At 34.5% G+C, this 19,701-nt stretch overlaps 1 protein-coding gene across 1 annotated transcript in view; it reads right to left on the bottom strand.

The window, feature by feature from the left end:
- Positions 1-19,701, bottom strand: part of LOC150102160 (tRNA pseudouridine synthase Pus10-like) — a 166,194-nt gene that overhangs the window by 96,434 nt on the left and 50,059 nt on the right. Inside the window, exons 7-8 of the mRNA XM_090399825.1 lie at positions 18,996-19,041; positions 365-441 (exon numbers count right to left, since the gene is read on the bottom strand). Of these exons, the coding sequence (XP_090255951.1) occupies positions 365-441; positions 18,996-19,041 (123 nt within the window). The remainder of the gene's footprint in view (positions 1-364; positions 442-18,995; positions 19,042-19,701) is intronic.

Below are 19,701 nucleotides of genomic sequence, written 5' to 3' on the forward strand. Positions count from 1 at the left end.
AATGTTGGAATTAAAGTTTTACTTCAAAAATAAACATAGTGTTTTAATTTATTTCCCTATACATCATTTTGACTTTTTATAGTATTTTAGGTGTGTGTAGAGAGAGGCAGCAAACTCAGGGACTGCCACAGATGATAGTATCATAGCTCTAGCTATGATACTATGTATGTGTGTTAAGCATTGTAATGCCTGTCAAACAATCGTTTGCATCACACTGATTTTTAAAAGAAATTTTCTTTCTTTTATAAATCAGTGCAATGATTTATAAAAGAAAAATTTTATCTGAAATCTGCTACAAATGTCAAACACGAAATCTTTAAGACTTTAGATATTTTTAAACAAAAAATTAAATAAATAAGAAAACCTTTTAATGTCCTCAGAAGATAATGTACTTAAGGCTTTGTGTATAGCAGAACGGGTATATACCTCTTCTGGTTTGGCCTAAAAATATAGTAAAAACAGAGGTACATTAACATTTTAAACAAATGAAAGATAAGAATTAATTTATGTAAATTTAAATACCTAAATGCTCATGCAAGCATTTATTTAAATGCTTTGTAGAAGCATATGATAATCTATTATCAACATTTGGAAGGTTAAAAACACCAACCACATAAGTTACATAAGATATCATCAGGGTGATTTTTTCCCCTCTATGGCAATGAAAAAACCATGCACTTCAGAAGCTTCAACTCCCCACTATACTGCTCTGTCACCACAATCAGTTTTCTAACCATAACCTTTCATCAATAGTGTTTCCATATGAAATACATGTTCTGGCGCTATAATTTCCTTCTTTCTTTTTTTTCTTCCATGACAGATTGAAAACAAACTAAAAACAGACTGAAAATTAAGATATGCAAAAAAAAAAAGTAGTTTAGTTTACTTTCATCTGCAACAATAAATCACTCTGAATTACTATCTTATATCCTGTCAATATAAATCAGTAAAATTTAAAAAAATAAAATAAAATAATTATCAAAAGACTAAAACTAAGAAATTTAACAAAAACAAATCCATTTAAATAATTTAAGTTATAGTCATTTTCCATTCATCATTATCATCATCAAATCCCTCAAAAAGAGTAGAGAATAATATCATATTAACACATGAAACAACTTACTGTTGACAATTTTCCTCCAAATTAGTCTGTGATCTTTAGGGGATATTGCGGGACCTTATATTTCTTCTAATGCACTTCCAACTACATAAACCCACCTAGATCTTCTTATGAGTCCATTCTATCCCAACACAGCATCATATATTCTGCTAATCTTTCAGTTCCCATTTTGTTTAAAGTGACCATATCACTCAAGATTTGCTCTGCTCACATACACATTCCTGAATGCTAAGAATGCCATGTTCCTTTCTAATAGCTACACTTTTAATCGACTATTTAGACTTGGCAGTTTCCATTAAATCCATAACGAATCTACATTTTCAATATGATTCTACCATTCACGGCAACTGTTCACTCTTCTAATTTTCCTCAGAACTCTCATATCAGTGGTTTCCAGTCTTTCAACTGGAAACCACTGATTTATTTCTACCCTAGTATTCAGACCCATAAGTTAAAACTGGTTTGAACACAATCTTATATACAGCTAGTTTAGTTTATATAATGGTTTATTTTATATCCGAAGTATAATGGTTAATTCTCTTATCATCATCATCAAATTCCTGACATGCACCCTCAAGGGGGTGCATGTCAGGAATATGATACAGGATATGATAGTACTACATGAATATCTTTTTCCTGCCAACCTGGCAGAGAACGCACGTTTTGCTAATCTTTCCTTGCGCATTTCCTGTTTAAGTGACCATACCACCTGAGATTAGCCCTGCTAACGCATTACTGGATGCTAACAATGTCAAGGTCTTTCCTAATATCCTCGTTTTTAATATGATATTGCCATTGATGCCATCTGTTCATGCCTCTAATCTTTCTCAGGACTCTCGTATCTGCAGTCTGATCTTTGGTCAAGTGTTTTACTTCTGATCCAGCTCTCAGATCAATAAGTTAAAACTGGTTTGAACACTGTCTTGTATGTAGCTAATTTAGTGTTCTGACTAATTTCTCTCTTATTCCATATGAATTTATTCAATTGATTTCCTACCATACCAGCTTTGTTGATTCTGTTGTCTATTTCCATATTTAATTTACCATCTTCACTCAAAATCGTGCCTAAGTAGCTGAAATGTTTTACTTGTTCCACAGGTTCCCCGTTCACAACACAGTTGACGTTTTCAACAATTCTACCTATTTTCATTGTCATTTTAATGCTGACCTTCATACCATATCTATTACAACAGTTATTCAATTTAGTCAGGGAATCTTGCAAACTTGTAGCAGATTTATTTAGAAGTATAACATCGTCCGCATAAAGCAAAGAGCTGACATTAACATCTCCAATTCTGATATAAAGTTTAATACCACTTTCCTTCATAATGTGATCAATATAGATAATGAATAACAGAAGGGATAATGTACATCCTTGTCTCACACCAGATTTAACATTAAACATCTTTCTGTACTTCCTTCAATTCTAACTGCTGACTTACAACTCAAATAAAGACGAAGTATTGCTTGATATAATGCCCCATTCACACCATATAACTGTAGCGTATTGAATAGCTTCTCTCTTGGCACCTTGTCATATGCCTTTTCGAGATCGACAAAACTTAAATACAGATCTTTGTTATATTCCCATGCTTTCTCAACTATTTGTCGTAAAGTGAAGATCTGATCCTGACAGCCTCTATTTGGCCTGAATCCAGCTTGTTCTTCACCAAGCTTTTCTTCCACAATTCTTCTCAACCGTTTCTCAAGTGTACTTGCATAGATCTTGCCAGGAACACTCAGTAGGGAAATACCTCTGTAATTCTCACATTCAGTTTTATTTTCCTTTTTATATATGGGTACTATCAGAGCTCTACTCCCATCATCAGGAATTCATCCCTCTATCCAGGCTTTCTGAACTATGCAGTGCAGCCACTGTAAGACTTTTATACCACCATACTTCAGCATTTCTGGTCGAATATCATCTACTCCTGCTGCCTTTCCACATTTCAGGCCTTTGATGGCTTTTTCTACTTCAAATATGGATATGTATTCCTGACTGTATGCCTGTTGAGTGTTTTTTACCACTGTGCTATCACTGCTTGTTTCATTTAGCAATTTTTTGAAGTAATTACTCCATACTTCAAGGATATCTTTTTCTCCTGTTTTCAGGTCACCTTTATCATCTCTAATTCCTTTTACAGCACTCTTTCTTCCATTTCTGAGCTTCTTCAACAACCTCCAAAATATGTTACCACTTTCTTGATATTTATTTTCTATGTTCTTGCCAAAGTCCTCCCATGACTTTTGTTTAGCTAGTTTTACACAGTGTTTTGCTTTCTTATATTTGTCTCTGTATTCTCTAAGAGCAAAAGCTGACTTATTTGTCAGGAACTTTTGATAATGTTTCTTCTTTTCCTTCACTGCCTCTTTAACTTCCTGTGTCCACCATGGAGTTCTGATTTTTCTATCCTTGCAGACTACCTCACCACATGCCTCTCTGGCTGAATCAATCAGGGAAATATGCTCTAACCTCAGGGTTTTTCTTCAAGGCTTGGCACTGAATATCCAAGGTTTGGTTCCTGTTTTCAAACTCTTTCATTTTTTCTTATTCCTTGCTTCTTCTCTCCATGTGAATTTGTGCACATTTTTATGTTGGAACATGGTGTTAGTAATAACCAGTCCATGTCCTGAGCAGAAATCCAACAGGTATTTGGCATTATTTGCATTTAAATTTCTTATAATTTATTTAACTGGTTTAGTTAAGTATAGCAGATTGGTTTATTATGTTGTCTATTTATATCATCATCATCATGAACCATGGGCTCACTGCCCTTTGGTGTCCGATACCTCCTTCACTATCTTCTTCCAACTTTCTTTGTCCAGTGCATAGTGTCGCAGTTTCTGTACACCCATTCCACACCAGCCCTTTATGTCGTCTATCCATTTTCTGTATGGTCTACCTCTCCTGCTTACACCGTCCATAATACCAAACATAAATGTCTTTATCTTACAGTCCTTGCTCATTCTGCAGATGTGTCCAAATAATTACAGCTTCCATTTTATAATCTTCTGCATTAGATTCTCCTTTAGTTGTATCTTCCGATAGAACTCTTCATTCGAGACTTTCTGTCCCCATCCTATTCTTAGAATCTTCCTGTAACAAGTTCTTTCAAATGCCAAAATTCTTTTTCTTGATTCCTTATTTATTACCTATGTTTCAGATCCATACAGTACACCACTAAAGATGCATGTTTCCAGTACTCTTAGTTTGTTTGCAGGCTGATCACTTTACTTTTCCAGATGTTATTATTATTATTATTATTACCTAGCACCTCCAGGGAGTCCAAGGACTCATCGAGGGAGGGCACCTACTCCACAACTCTCTGTCACCACCACTCAACTACGTTCATCATCTACACCAAAGGCATCTACCGCCGACCACCACTAGTATTTTTCACAAACATCCATGCCCACGGCAGGATTCGAACCCGCAGCCTTTTTGGCTGGAGAGCTGATACGCTAACCACTCGGCCAGCCAGGCCGACTGATTTATCCATGGCCTTCAGATTTGTTCTTCCCTTTGTAATCCTGATCTTCATTTCTTTTTTATAGTCCAAATCATATGTCAGTTTACTTCCTAAATATGTGAATTGTTCTACATTTTCTATATCAATTCCATCCACTTGTATCTTTTGTTTCATGTTCTTCTCACCAAATACCACTGTCTTTGTTTTTTCCAAGTTTATAACAAGTCAAATCTTTCCCCTTCCTCATTTAACAGTTTAAATGTTTTTTTGTAGTTCTCTTTTGCTTTCTTCAATAATAACAATGTCATCTGCAAATATCAGATTGTTAATTCTCATCCCACACACTGATATTCCTTTTGCATCTTCCTTCATTTTATCCATTGCTCTTTCTAAATGTGAGATGAAAATGCTTGGTGATATTGGGTCCCCCCTGTCTAGTACCTCTGCTTGTTTTAAATCATTTCCCCAAATCATCGGTTATTCTAACTGCTGCAACTGCATTCTTATAAACATCTTTTAATATAGCTATTAGTTTTCTGTCAATTCCATACAATTCTAGCAGTGCTAATGTCACTTTCTGGTTTATATATATAATTTGCCATCATCACTAAACTCTGTGTTTAAATAGTCATTTTACTTGTTCTACAGGTTTCCCATTGAAGTTTTCAATGTTGTTATGTATTTTCATAGTCTTTCTATTTTTATTGCTGATTTTCACATCAAATTTGTTACTGCACGTATTCAGTTAAGGAATCCTAGAAATACGTTCTGGATTTATTTAAGACTATAGCATCATATGCATATAGTAGAGAGCTAATGTTAACATCACCAATTTCAATATCACACCTAATGCCACTTTCCCATTTTCCTTCACAATGTAATCCATACAGATGGCAAATAACAGGGGAGATAACATGTTCTCATCTCACACCCGATTTATTATCAAACCATCTTCCTGTATACCTCCTTTAATTCTGACTTACAACTCAAATATACTGTATTCTTCGATATAACGTACTATTTACATCACATAATTGTAGCATTTCAAACAGTTTTTCTCTCAGCACGTCATCATGTGCCTTTTCTAGATGTACAAAACTTAAATATAGATATTATTATTATCCTAAGATCCCCATGGAGTCACAGACTCATCTGGGAGGTCCCTTTTGTCATACACACGACTCATTATACTATGCCTTAAACACATTAAAATTCTCCGCACACACCACACTATCAGTAAAGCATTCCAATCATTCACCACTCTGTGTACAAAGACGCTGCTTCTTACTCCCTTGTTCATGCCTTCCTTATAAAATATCCAGGGATAGCCTCTTGTTCTCCTCCAATCTCTCACCATTTTATGAAAAACCTCTTCAATATTATTCCTATAACAACCCCTTACCAACTTGTACATCTCTATCATATCACCCTTCTTACTCCTCTTTGCCAGACTCTGCAAACTGCATTGTTTCAACCTTTCTTCATATTCAACATTCCAGAGATCAGAAACTATTTTGGTTAATTGCCTCTGGACTCTTTCCAACATCTTTACTTCCTTTTGAAAACCAGGTGATCAAATCTGTGCACAGTAGTCCATATGTGGGCCAATCAGAGGATTATACACTGGAACTAGTTTCCCCTTACTTCTACAAGTCAGTGTCCTACACATCATTGCCATGATGTGTCGTCCTCACAATTTTGGCAATATCTTCTCTCATTTTAGATCCTTATCCACCACCACCCAAAGATCTCTTATTCTTCCACCTCCATCAATATATACCCATCACAAGTAAATTCTACATCCCATCTTTATTTTTCAAATTTTAAAATCTTACATTGTGTAACATTGAAATGGCACCCCCACTCCTGTACCCATTCACTCAATCTATTCAAGTCTTCTTGTAAGGTCACAACATCTACTCTACTCCTCATAGTTTGTCCCAACTTTGCATCATCTGCAATAACTCTATATCCCTTTTCAAATCTTCCCCAATATCATTAACATACAGGTTAAATAGCAATGGCCCTAAAACAGGCCCCTGAGGCACACCATTAGTGATGTTCCTCTTCTGCGATATTGCTCCACCATACTCAACTTGTTGATTCCTATCAGACAGCCAATCTCCAATTCAGTGCACTAGTCTAATATTCACACCCCATCTGCTATAGTTTGACTATAGACTTATCATGCAGTAATCTATCAAAAGCCTTTGCAAAATTGAAGTATACTACTGTATACTACCATCTCCCAAATCCAATGCTGCTGTCACATTATTGTAAGTAGATTACTAAAACATGACCTCCTTTAGCAAATCTGTGCCAGCAAAGATAATACCATTCTTATCAACTCAATTCTGGATCCTGAATCTCACCATCCACTCTAACACTTTTAAACACAATGCCTGACACTCAGATTGGCCTATAATTTGATGCTTGAATTCTGTCACCTCCTTTATGAAGCAGTATAATCTTATCTTCCTTCCACTCCTTTGGAACGTTAGCCAATGTAGGATGCATATTAAACAAATATGCCAAGACAGATGTCAAATACCTGGAAAATTCCTTCAAAATATGCGATGATATATTATCCAGTCTCACAGCCTTATAAACATCGTGTATGCTCAATTCCCTATATACCTCTTCCTCACTCACAGTCAGTCTATCTTCCTCATTATCCACTGCTCTCAAACTCTCCATGATGTCACATTTACAAGGATGAAAGCCCTTTATGAACTGCTCATTAAATATCTCAAACTATATCCTCTGCATAAGTTATCCTTATACCATTTTTTACAATCAATGCTATCCTACCATAATCATTATTTTTTTTTTTCCTGGCTACATATCAAAAGAACTGCATAGGAATTTTTTTGGTTTCATTTGCCAACTGCTGCTCATACTGAACTTTTGCTATAACAACTGAACCGCTCTCCTTGTCTGTTCTTTGTATTCCTCATGGAACTGATTATTATCATTCATCTTATGTTGCCTCCATAATGTCTTTATTCTCTGTATTGCATGCTTAATCTATTCATTCATCCATTTCACACCTAGCTTATTTAACCTTCTGAACTTTTGAATACATTTAAACATTGCTTCTACTAGACAGTTCATGAATATCACCAAGCAGCACTGATCTCCTTTCCACTCAACTCCTCATTCCATGCTAGAGCTGCAAGCTGTCTGCTGAGATTCTCATAATCACCAGCCTTGTAGTTTCACATATACTCTGTCCTCACATGGCCAACCACCAAGGTAATCACTTCATGGTCACTCTCACCAAGTGGAGTGAGATTTGACACTTTATTTGTAATAACATCCTCTGATGAGATGATCAAATCCAAGAACCTCAATCCTCATATGCCCTCTTTTACATACTGCCTGAGGTAGTTGTCCCTCAAAAACTGAAAAAACTCATTTGCTTTACTTCCAGTTGCTATCTCGTCATTCCAATCTATTTTGCCTTAATTAAAATCACGTATAACGATCACCCTTTTCCCATTTGCTTATACATTTCCTGGTCACCATCTTCCACATTACTAGGTTTACAGAAACATTCAATGAAGTATTTCATTCTATTCACCTCTATCTCACACCACACAGCCTCAAAACCACTACCATTATTTCTCCCTTCAATCTCTACCTTACATGGACACAACTCTTTTTCTACCATCAATAATACTCCACATCCAGTTTTATCATTTCTATCTTCACGAAATACATCATACCCTTCCATCTCTATTTCTGTCAAATGCCACCTTCATCCAACCATGTGTCACTGATGACAGGCATTTTTGGGTGAATGAACTCAATCAATGCAACTATTTTATTTCCCTTGTTTCTGATTCTTCTTTCATTCATATACAAACATAACAGTTCATTTCGGTAACTATAACAAGTTTCACTGATACCACTTATTAGATGCAACTTCTCCATACTTTTCCTCAAGCCATTTTTTTTTTCTCCTTACTCATCCCAGAACTTTCTTCAGATCCAACTGTTTTTCCTACATTCCAGATCATCCCCTTTCCTTTTTGTCTACATACAGATTCACATAATCTTGGAGCATCAATCTTTCTTATGCAGTATTTCCCTGTTTTCCCTATCTCCCCATTTCCTTGTTCTCTCATTCTCTAAACATTCATGCTACCCACTTCTTCATTCATAAGTACCACTTCAATCTTTTTTACATTGCTTCTTACTCACTCAGATTCATTCTCTGCACTCATTACTCTCCCTTCCAGCAGCACTCTCTCCAAATGATGGACACCAAAACCATTTGTATGCAATCCTTATACATTTAATCACTTATACATTTAATTCTTCCTTCAAACTCATTCACACATTAACTGCACTGCTTTCGCTTCACCCTTTTCTGCTGACATATCATTCATAATTCTTGCTCTCTGCCTCATCTCATCACTGTCATACCTGGGCAACACACTGACTACCTTTTCTATCACACTATTATCTTTTATCCTTCTCGACAACCTCCTGATATCCAATCTTACATTCTCCTTGTTCCTAGTCAAGTCATATGTCCCTACTACACCAACTCCTTTGCTTGTTTACTCCTCATATCCAATACCTCAATTACTCTATTCATTTTATCTCTAGGAAAACAAACCTTGTGCATCTTCTAATTTACCATACCTCTAATAACTGAACTGCCATGCAATGTGACTCATGAGCCTTTCGTTACCTTTTTTGATACTGACATCATTTGTTTTTTGTCTTCTTCACTCTTCCATACATATCACCAATTTTCTTCATTTCACTCTGCATTAGCTCTTGCCTGATTTTCACCAACTCAGCTTTCAAATCTTGCATCCTATTTGTATTCCCTATCATTCACTCTCACTATTTTATTGCCAATCACACATACTTGGTCACTGTCACACACCCCATTAATTGCACTCTGTTTTTTTGACATCACTATTGCTCACTTTATCATTAATTGTACTATGTTTTTTTGACATCACTATTGCTCACTTTATCATTAATTTCACTCTGTTTTTCAACATCGTTATCATCCTCTTTATTGTCAGTCAAATTTTTTTTCCTTGTTATCACTTCCACACTTTCTTTGAACATTCACAGAATCTTCAACTGCCTTATCAGTTACGATGCAGCATGTTCCCTACTCATATTTAAGAAAGCCTCGTGGTCCATCAGAATATCATATTTCCTACATACCAACACTCATTCCTTTCTCTCCTTCAGCCTCTTTACATAAATATCCATGACATCTTCCCATGCATACATACTACATTCACAGCACTGTACCTGCGAGAAATTGACAACATTTACTTTGTTTTCTGCTCAGACCTATGCAATGATTTGCTTTTGACTGCCATGTTATAAAAGTGAGCTAACAAAAACAATGAATTTACGATAATACTCACTACGAAATTTATTGACTAGGCTGCTTGTATATTCATGTGAAAACTTTGTTTGCTTACACTTGGATAAAAGATTAAACAAGAATATTATTTCTTTGCAAGTTGAATTGCATTTGTAACCAAGTTAAAAAACTTTCTACAACTATCACTGATCCAGAATATTTTAATAATAAGATGATATGCCTTTTTATGTTCTTCACCAAGTTTCTCTTCCACAATTTTTCCATAGCCTCTTCTCAAGCATGCTTGCATAAATCTAACCTAGAACAACTCAATCTGGAAATTAATCTGTCATTCTCAGGTTCAGTTTTATTTCCCTTTTTATAGATTGTTACTGTGAGCGCTTTATATCATTCATTCAGTATTCAACCTTCTTGACCAGTCTTTATAAATTATTATTATTATATGGCACCTCAATGGAGTCTGAAGACACCACGGGAGATCCAGTCTATCCATGCAATCTATCACACCTCTTCTTGAACACATTAACAAACAAAGCATTCACAACTAACTCTGGAAACTCAAACCACTCATTCACCACTTTCTAAGCAAAAAGACTTGAGCACAAAAAATCTAGTTCTCAAACCTCTACTAACCATACCTTAATTCAACTTCCAGGGATGGCCCCTAGTTCTGGTCCCCCTCTAACCAAGTGCTGAAACATTTCCCCTGCATCTATCCTATAAAACTTTTTATGCAACTATGTTTCTATCATACCCCTCTTTTTCTCCTATCAACCAGCTTCTGCAATTCAAACACCCTCAATATACCCTCATAGGGAACATGCCACTCACCATCTTGCTCACTCGCCTCTGAATCCTCTCCACTGCTTACTCATAGGCAACCAAGACTTCAGCACAATAATGCAGATGTGGGTGTATCAAGGCCTTATAAAGAGGAATAACAACTTCCTTAACTCTACTTATTAATGTGTTCTTCAATAGCCAAGTAATCTTATGGGCAAGCTTAGCAATATGTCCTCTAAACTTTAACTCTCTGTCTACCACCACCCTAAATCTCTAGCTTCATCTTATTTCCTGGAGTATAGTACAATCAACGTGATACACAGCTTGTAATCTATTTATCCTGAAATGCATAACTTTACATTTTTCCACATTAAACTGACACACCTTATCTTTTGCCCACACTCACAGCCTATTTAAATCATCTTGCAAGCTCTCCACATTGCCTTGATTAACTATTACGCTACCTAATTGTGCATCATAAGCAAATAACTGAATATTTCCTTTCGGGTTACTTCCTATATCATTTATGTAAAAATTAAACAGCAATGGTCCCAGCACTAACCCTCGCAGCACGCCACTAATCACCTGTTTTCGCCTCGATTCTGCCCCTCCATATATCACTTTTTGATATCTTTCTAGTAACTACCCTCTTATCCACTTAACCAGTGCCATATCCATCCCCATTTGTTCTAATTTGTGTAATAGAGTTCCATGTGGTATTCTATCAAATGTCTTTGCAAAATCATCATGTAGCCATTTCCTTTATCCAACTCAGCTGTTATTCTATTATAAAAAATTAGTAAATTACTAAGGCATGACCAACTCTTCCCAAAGCTATGTTGTTGTTGTTGTAGTTGTCTTGTCCTTTAAAGAGTCTTAGATGTTTCCACGTGCTCCTTGTACTGCTTTGGCTAGTCGATGATTTTGTTTGTATAGAGCTGTTGTTCAGGATTAGGATCTATTTCTTGCAAGGCTGCTGTAATTGCTGGACAGGTAAAGATGTGAGTGGGTGTCAGTTGAGAATTGGGACAGTTGTTGCAGTTTCTATATGTTCTCGTATCATCTGTATTGATCTTCATTCCTCTATAATGTCCTGTTCATAGTCTTGCTATTGTGGTGGTGGTCTTTCTGTCATCACTGATTTTGAGAATTTGATGTCGTATCACTGATTTCAGTGGAATTAGTTTAGCTTTTGCTAGTGCATTGGCATCAGCAAGAGTTATCATGTGAGTTTCTTGGTTGAGTTCTCTGGCCTCTTTTGCTAATTTATCAGCTGCTTCATTATAATCAATGCCTACATGAGCAGGAATCCTTTGTAAAATGCAACTTTTTCCTAAATACTTTAGTTGATTTAAGAGTTTATGGATGCCTTGTGTGAGCTTGATATTGCCATTTTTGATTGCCTTCATAGCTGATCTTGAATCACTGTAAATTATAATTCCTTCAGACTGTTGAGATGATGAAAGTTTTAAGTAGGCTTCAAGTGCTTTATTTATTGCATAGAGTTCGCTGGTAAAATTGGAAGCGATTCTCCCAGATCCAACTTTTATTGAAAGTTTTTCACCTTTCAGGAGTAGAAGGAGAACACCAGCGTCTCCATTAATCATATTGATGTCTGACGATCCATCGGTATGACAAATAACCTATTTGGAGGATGAAAGAAAATTGATAGTATTTAAGCCTTTTTCTTTGAGCATTTCTTTTGGTTCTTTTTTTTTTACAGAGTTTGGTAAGGTTTAGATTTATGGAGGTATTTGAAGGTAAAGGACTGGAAAACAGAAGTTCTTTGTTTATGTGGGCATTTAGCTGATCAAGACCTATTTCCAGAGAACAGGATAATATTGATTTTTATAATCAGCTACAAAACATAATATATAATAAAATAAATAAAAATGATTACGTAATTTTAGCAGGAGACTTAAATGCAAGAATTGGAAACACGAAAATTAATAATAATATAGGAATACATGGAGAACACACTCTAAACAGAAATGGTAAAACATTGATTGACTTTGTAGTTTATAATAACCTAAAAATAATGAATTCCTTCTATAAACATAAAGACATACATAAATATACTTGGGCAGCAAGAGGATGGAAATCAATATTAGATTACTTTATACTAAATGAAAATACATCAAAATTTTCATTAGATGTTAGAGTTCACAGAGGATATGAAATAAGCAGTGACCACTTCCTTGTTAAAATAAAATTAAGATTACCACCTAAATGGCTACAACTAACAAGAACAGAAAGAAAAATTGAAACATTTATTTATAAAACTAGACTATTGAATGACACAAATGTACAATGGCTATATGAACAAAGAATAACCAATATCTAGATAAAATAAAACAAAATGAAGAAATAGAATGGCTTAATATAAAAACGATACTAAATGCCGCAGCAAATGAAAGCTTAGGAAAGGCCAAAAAATACAATAAAAGGAAAAAAACTGAAAATCTGGGATGATACAATCAAAGAAATAATCAAAAAGAAAAAAGAAGCCTATCACAATTGGTTAAGCAGTAAAAGCTTAGAAGATGAAATAGAATATAAAAGAATAAGAGCCATAGCTAAAAGAGATGTCAGAAAAAGACAATAGAGAATCATGGAACAAATTTGTTTCTAATTTAGAACATGATTTATACAAAATAAGACACAATGTATATAAGATTTTGAAACACTTAAATGCAGATACCAAAGAAAACATAAAATCAAACACTGAATTGAAATTAGAAGAATTTCTAAATTACTACACAGAACTGTGGACAGACAAATATTTTAAAAAAGGCAACTAGCAAACAATTAATAAAAATGAAAAGGAAATAACTAAAGAAGAATTAGAAATCAGCCTGAAAAAAACAAGAAATGGAAAATCACCTGGAGAAGATAAGCTAGGTTCAGAACTATATAAATATGCAGGAACTAGATTCAAAGAAAGACTCTTATTATTTTTAAATAAAATTTACTCAACTGGTATCCCCACCCCACAATAGAATGGGAAAAAGCAATTGTGATTCCTATCTTTAAAAAAGGTAATAGAGACGACACTAAAAACTATAGAGGTATCAGTATACTATATTCCTGTTACAAAATATATAGCAGAATCTTAAATAGCAAACTAATGAAATATTCTGAAAACTTTATTTTAGAAGTACAGAATGGATTTAGAAAAGGACAATCATGTATAGACCTGGACTTTTGCCTAAAATTAATAATAGAGAAAAGAAGAGAATACAATGTAGAAACACATATTGCATTTATTGACTTTGAAAAAGCATTTGACAAAATTAAAAGAAACATATTATTTAACATATTAAAAGAAAGACAAATACCAAATAATATCCTAAAAGCTATCACAAGTATATATGAAAATAATCAAATACAAATAAGATTAAATCATGAGCTATCATATACGAGAGATAAACCAAGGAGTCCGACAGGGATGTCCCCTCTCAGCAACTCTTTTTAATATCTACTTAAATGAAATAATAATAAAATGGAATAAAAATTTACATCAAGGAATTAAACTTTCTCCTACAGTAACCTTAAACACTCTCCTCTTTGCCGACGACCAAATAATAATTACAAATTCTGAAGATAAACTACAGAAAGTTATTTTAGATCTAAATGAGATATCCAAAGATTATGGTATGATAATATCAAAAGAAAAATCAAAAATTATGGCCTTTAAAGGACAAGATCCAGCAAGAACTAAAATAGTAATAGATAACAAGATCTTAGAACAGGTGAATTCATTTAACTACCTAGGATGTATGATCATATATGAAAATGAAAAAGATATAGACGTAAAAATTGCAAAATATTTAAAAATGACAGGTGTAATTAACTTTATATTTAAACCACACCTAGTTTGGTTTAAATATAAAGGCACAAATTTAAGCTTCACAAATATTAGGCACAAATTTAAGCTTCTTTCTAAGCTTGTCATAATCACTTGCCTTGTAGTTCCACACACATAACCCTTCTTGACAGAGCATTCCTCATGTTGTACAATCTCCCAAGTCAAGACTACATGGTCACTTCCACCAATTGGAGGCAATGTAGTCACCTTAGTATGGATAGCTGTTTTGATCCTATGACCAGGTCCAACACCCTCCCACCCCTAGTCCCCTCCATTGCATGCTGCCTTAAATAATTATCTCTTAGTAGGTGTATATATTCTATTTCCTTCCCCATGTGATTTTTCTTCCTTCCAGTCTATATCTCCATAGTTAAGTCCCACATAATAATCACTCAACCTGTACTCATTGTGCTGATTTGGTGATGAATGTCTTCCAGATCATCTGTGGAACTCCTTGGCCTACAGCAACAACCAACTGTATATTTTGTGTTACTGGTCTTAACCTCACACCAGAATGCTTCAAATGAACAGTAACCCTCCCACCTATCTCCTATATTTTTGGCTGCAATTCATCCATTATCATCAGCAGTACCCCTCCCCCCCATACTATCTTCTCTATCCTCCCTGAAAATACTAAATCCTTCACATTCTATCCCTGTAACTACATTATCTGCTGTTGCCAAGTCTCACTAATGCCAATAACCTTTGGCAAGGTTACACTAACCAAAGCCAAAAACTCTTCCCTCTTGTTCCTGATACCTCTGGCATTAGCATATAAAAACTGCAGCATCTCTTTAGACTCCCCACCCACCTTTACTTTCTGAATTGACTACCCCATTCAATATTTTTTGCTTGAGAGACTAGATTCCTCACTTGGTCATTCTCACTCGCTCACTCATTTCATGGGTGCCTTCACACAAACTTACTTGCTTCTACCCTAACTGCTTAAGTTTCCAGGAATTTGTGCTTCAGCATGCTCAGTAATAAAGCTCTCTCTCCAGACAGACACCGAACACCAAAACCATTTAGATGCAGTCCATCGGAATTGTACAGATCCTTCCTTCCATCAAACACAGACCACAGATTCTATCATTCCTTCTGCACAATCTGCATACAGACTCATTGGCTATCAATGCCCTCCTCAGTTTGCCTCTTATTATAACATGGTAGGAGACTTACAATCTTCACCTTCTCACTCTTCAGTTTTGCCCTTTCTAACAACTACTTTACATCCTTCCTCATAGAATACTTCTCATCTCTCAAATCATCTGTACCAATCAAGACAGTAATTTCTTTCGGCTTACCTTTTTGCAACCAGATGGTTGGCTAATATCCTGAATTTTTTGCACCCAGGAAACAGGATTTTGTCACACTTTCATTAAGTACTCCCCTGATCACTGAATCTCCATACATAATTTTCTCCTTAACTTGTTTTTCTTGTTTGTTCAGTCAGTCTTTATTATTCCTTTCAAACACTCCCTCAAGGGTACATATCAGGAATTTGATGTTAATTATGATTATATATACTCCTGACTACAGTCCTGTTAGACATCTCCTGCCACCGTTCTGTCACTGCTTGGTTCACATAATAGTTTCATCTAATATACAGACATCCAGAATATCCATTTCTTCAATTTTCATATCACCTGTACCATCTGATTTCTTTTATAGTACTTTTTCCTCTATTTGAAATATTTTTCAATAGCCTACAGAATATTTTGCCAATGTCCTGATATTTATCTTCTATAATGAAAATGTTTATAATATGGCTTATTTAACTGGGCTGGAGTTCTCCTTTATAGATGAAAATGGCAGATATTGAAAAAAAGGTTAATAAACTAATTGCTAAAAGAAGGTAATCAATGAGATTATATTTAATATATTAGGAGTATAAAATTTTAAACATACCTGGATTATTTTGAAGATGAAGAAGACGATTATATATTATCATGGAATTTGATAATTGTGCTAACAATATTATATTTAAAATGATATAAAATATAGAACCAATGAATAAGATGAAATGGCAGGAATGAGAACCAAAGAGAAGATGTGATAAAAATGACTCAAAAATTACAGATCTCAGAAGAATTGGTTAGAAGAATTTGAAGAAAAAAAAACTGTAAGAATGCACAACAATTCAGCACATCATCATACTCTGGCATGTAATGCATTCGTATAGGTTTTTTATTAATTGGTCTATATTTTGTCATTTCAAACCTAATACTGTTTATTGGCACCACTATCAAATTCCATACCGAATGTAACATCACCTTCATCTTCAAAAAAATCCAGGTATCTTTAAAATTTTATACTCCTAATATGTTAAATATAATTTCATGACTACCTTGTTTTTGGTGATTCATGTTTATTAATTAACCAATTTTAAACTTAGCCTACCATCTTAATCTATAAACGAGAGCTCCATCCAAGTTAAATAAGCTTTGCTTTTATTTCATTTCATTCTTGAGGAATTTAAACAACTTTGGCTCTTTATCTAAATTGTCACCAACTGATTGAAAAAAAAAGATGGCCATTTTGGACCAAAGGGATATGGGCAGTGCAAAATCTCTTGCCTGGTTGCTGGAGTTGTAAATAGATAGACCTGCTTTCCAACCAATAGCCTACAGGTTTGGATACTACTGTGGGCATGGATGTTTCCTCTTGTCTTTATTCCCAATGCTTCTGGCATCAGTGTATATACAAATAACTGACCATTAGGCTCATGAGTTAAATCTTGAACCAAGTTCCCCTCCTTATTTCCATAGTTTATTTATTTTATTCATGTGGGGGGTTCCCCAAATTCTTAGACCACCCCTTAGGACTGGTTGAGCCCTTCTAATGAGGGATTGAGTACTATATCCTATAACTGTAGCCTGTGTGTTCACAGGGCCGATTTGCCTGCTTGTGGGATGAAAAACCCCAGACAAACTGGGGGAAAAAATCCTGCTGTCCATGTCCAAAAAGATCCTTAAGCTCCTCACGTTGTCGACGGGAATCGAACCTAAGACACTTCTTTCCCAGGCATATGGTTGTGAAGAGCATAGCCACTAGGCTAACCATGAGGACATTTCCATAGGCGCATCCAGATATATAGTTTCCCCTAACAATTCACATTCATTTGTTCACGCAACAAGAATTTCTCCAACTGCCTGAAACCAAAAACCATTCAAATGTAATTTTATAACCTACATGAGTCATTAAAAAATAAATAAATAAAATAAAATGAAAAACTAATTCAAAGTGCAGAAATGAAATTCCTCAGCAAATATACCATAGGGAATCACAGATAAAAGCAATAAACTATATTATTATATAAGAAATATCAGGTTTCCTGTTTGCTCTATAGAGTATGACTTTTGAATTATCAACCTGTAAGCCCATTCAAAATAGAAAGAAAATAATATGTAAGAGGATTTTAAAAAAAAATCAAAGTTGAGCAGCTTTCAGAGATGAATATTAGATCATACATATATTATTTGAACAAACATGAAAGTCTAAAAATACAATCCAAATTTCACAAAGTCTCAGTGACAAACTCTGAAGAAAATATTGAATAGTTCAGCCAGACAGGCATATAGTGAGATTGTTTGCAAGCATAGAAAAGTCAAACTTCATGGTATATTCAAGAAATTACAGAGGCAGTCCTGGAAAAGCAGAAAGCATACAAAATGTTTCTAGAAAGTTAAATAGCAAATATCCTGAGAGATTACAGAGAAAAATGAAAGCTATGTGTAAAAGTAGTTAAACAAGTCATTATAGGATTTTAATAAGAATGCAGAAGATAAATATCATGGAGGTGGATGTTCTCAAGGTTGTTAAGAAAACTTTAGATGTGAAGGTAAGAGGTAAAAGGAATCAGAGATGATAAACCTGACATAAAAACTAGAGATAAAGATATTCTGGACATTCTGAGTAATTACTTTGAAAGTTTATTAAATGAGATAATTTAATAAATTGTGTGACAGAACTGTGGTAAAAAATATTTAAAAGGAATACAATCAGGAGTTTATTTCTACAAACAATGCCAACCAAGGAATTTTTTTTTTCAGTGATAAAGCCAGTTTATTGCTTTTAATTACTGCAACATTTTCTCACTATCAATATTTTATAATAATAAAAAAAATCTGATAGCACCTTTTATTCCCCAAAGAAAATAAGAAAAAAAGTTTCAGGCGGTTTAGTCCTAACTGAAGACTGGTGGACAGCCATTACAAACTGGCCCAAGGTTATCAGTGATTTCAATAAGAATCTGGATGAAGAGAGTAAGGCAGACAACCACCATCTTGTGATCTCTAAACCTAATACAACATATTGTTTTTCTTGAGTATATATGTAATTAAACAAAATTAATATTTAAATTTAACTTGTTGATAATATAATACTCACTTTCTTTCTTTTCCGATTTGGAAAAGATAGGGGACATTGGCTTTCGCTGAAAGTAAATAAACATCATTAAAAAAATGCTGCAATGGATTTAAAATTCACCAGATAAAGCAACAGAAAAATAAAATTTTAAGACAGATTCTAAAAATGTGGTGTGCAAATCCTCTGATGCACTAAATGGCTTAAGAAAATTCTAAAAACTAAAGTAATCGATTAACAATTATTATATTTACAAAACAAAAATAAAAACTAATATTTTCAATCCATGTGCTAAAGAGACATTTGAACTTCCATTACAAGGCTTCTGTAGTAAGAGAAGATCATGCAATATCATTGTCAGCACTTTTACCGCACAGAATAACTGAAGTGAAATTGTTTATTAAGACATCAACTAGTTTTGTGAAATTCCTGTGTTTCATATCATCAGGAGATACAAGTGAATAAACTAAAACACTAAGTTACAAACATATATCAATCACAATGAACTAATTGAAAACAGCAATAACAAAGAAAACACACACATGCTATGTAGTTATTTAATGGCTGTTGGCATTGTGTGTGCTTACCACAATATGAGAATATTCAATTAGACAGAGGTTGCCTTACTGAAGGAACACACACACATAAGAATGCAGATTTCTCAAATTGGTAAGCACACACAATGCCAACAGCCTTACTGAAGGAACACACACACATAAGAATGCAGATT

This window comes from Typopeltis vanoorti, chromosome 10 (assembly GCF_054136105.1).
Source record: "Typopeltis vanoorti isolate ZY-2024b chromosome 10, IOZ_Tvanoo_1.0, whole genome shotgun sequence".
Taxonomy (NCBI): Eukaryota; Metazoa; Arthropoda; class Arachnida; order Uropygi; family Thelyphonidae; genus Typopeltis; species Typopeltis vanoorti.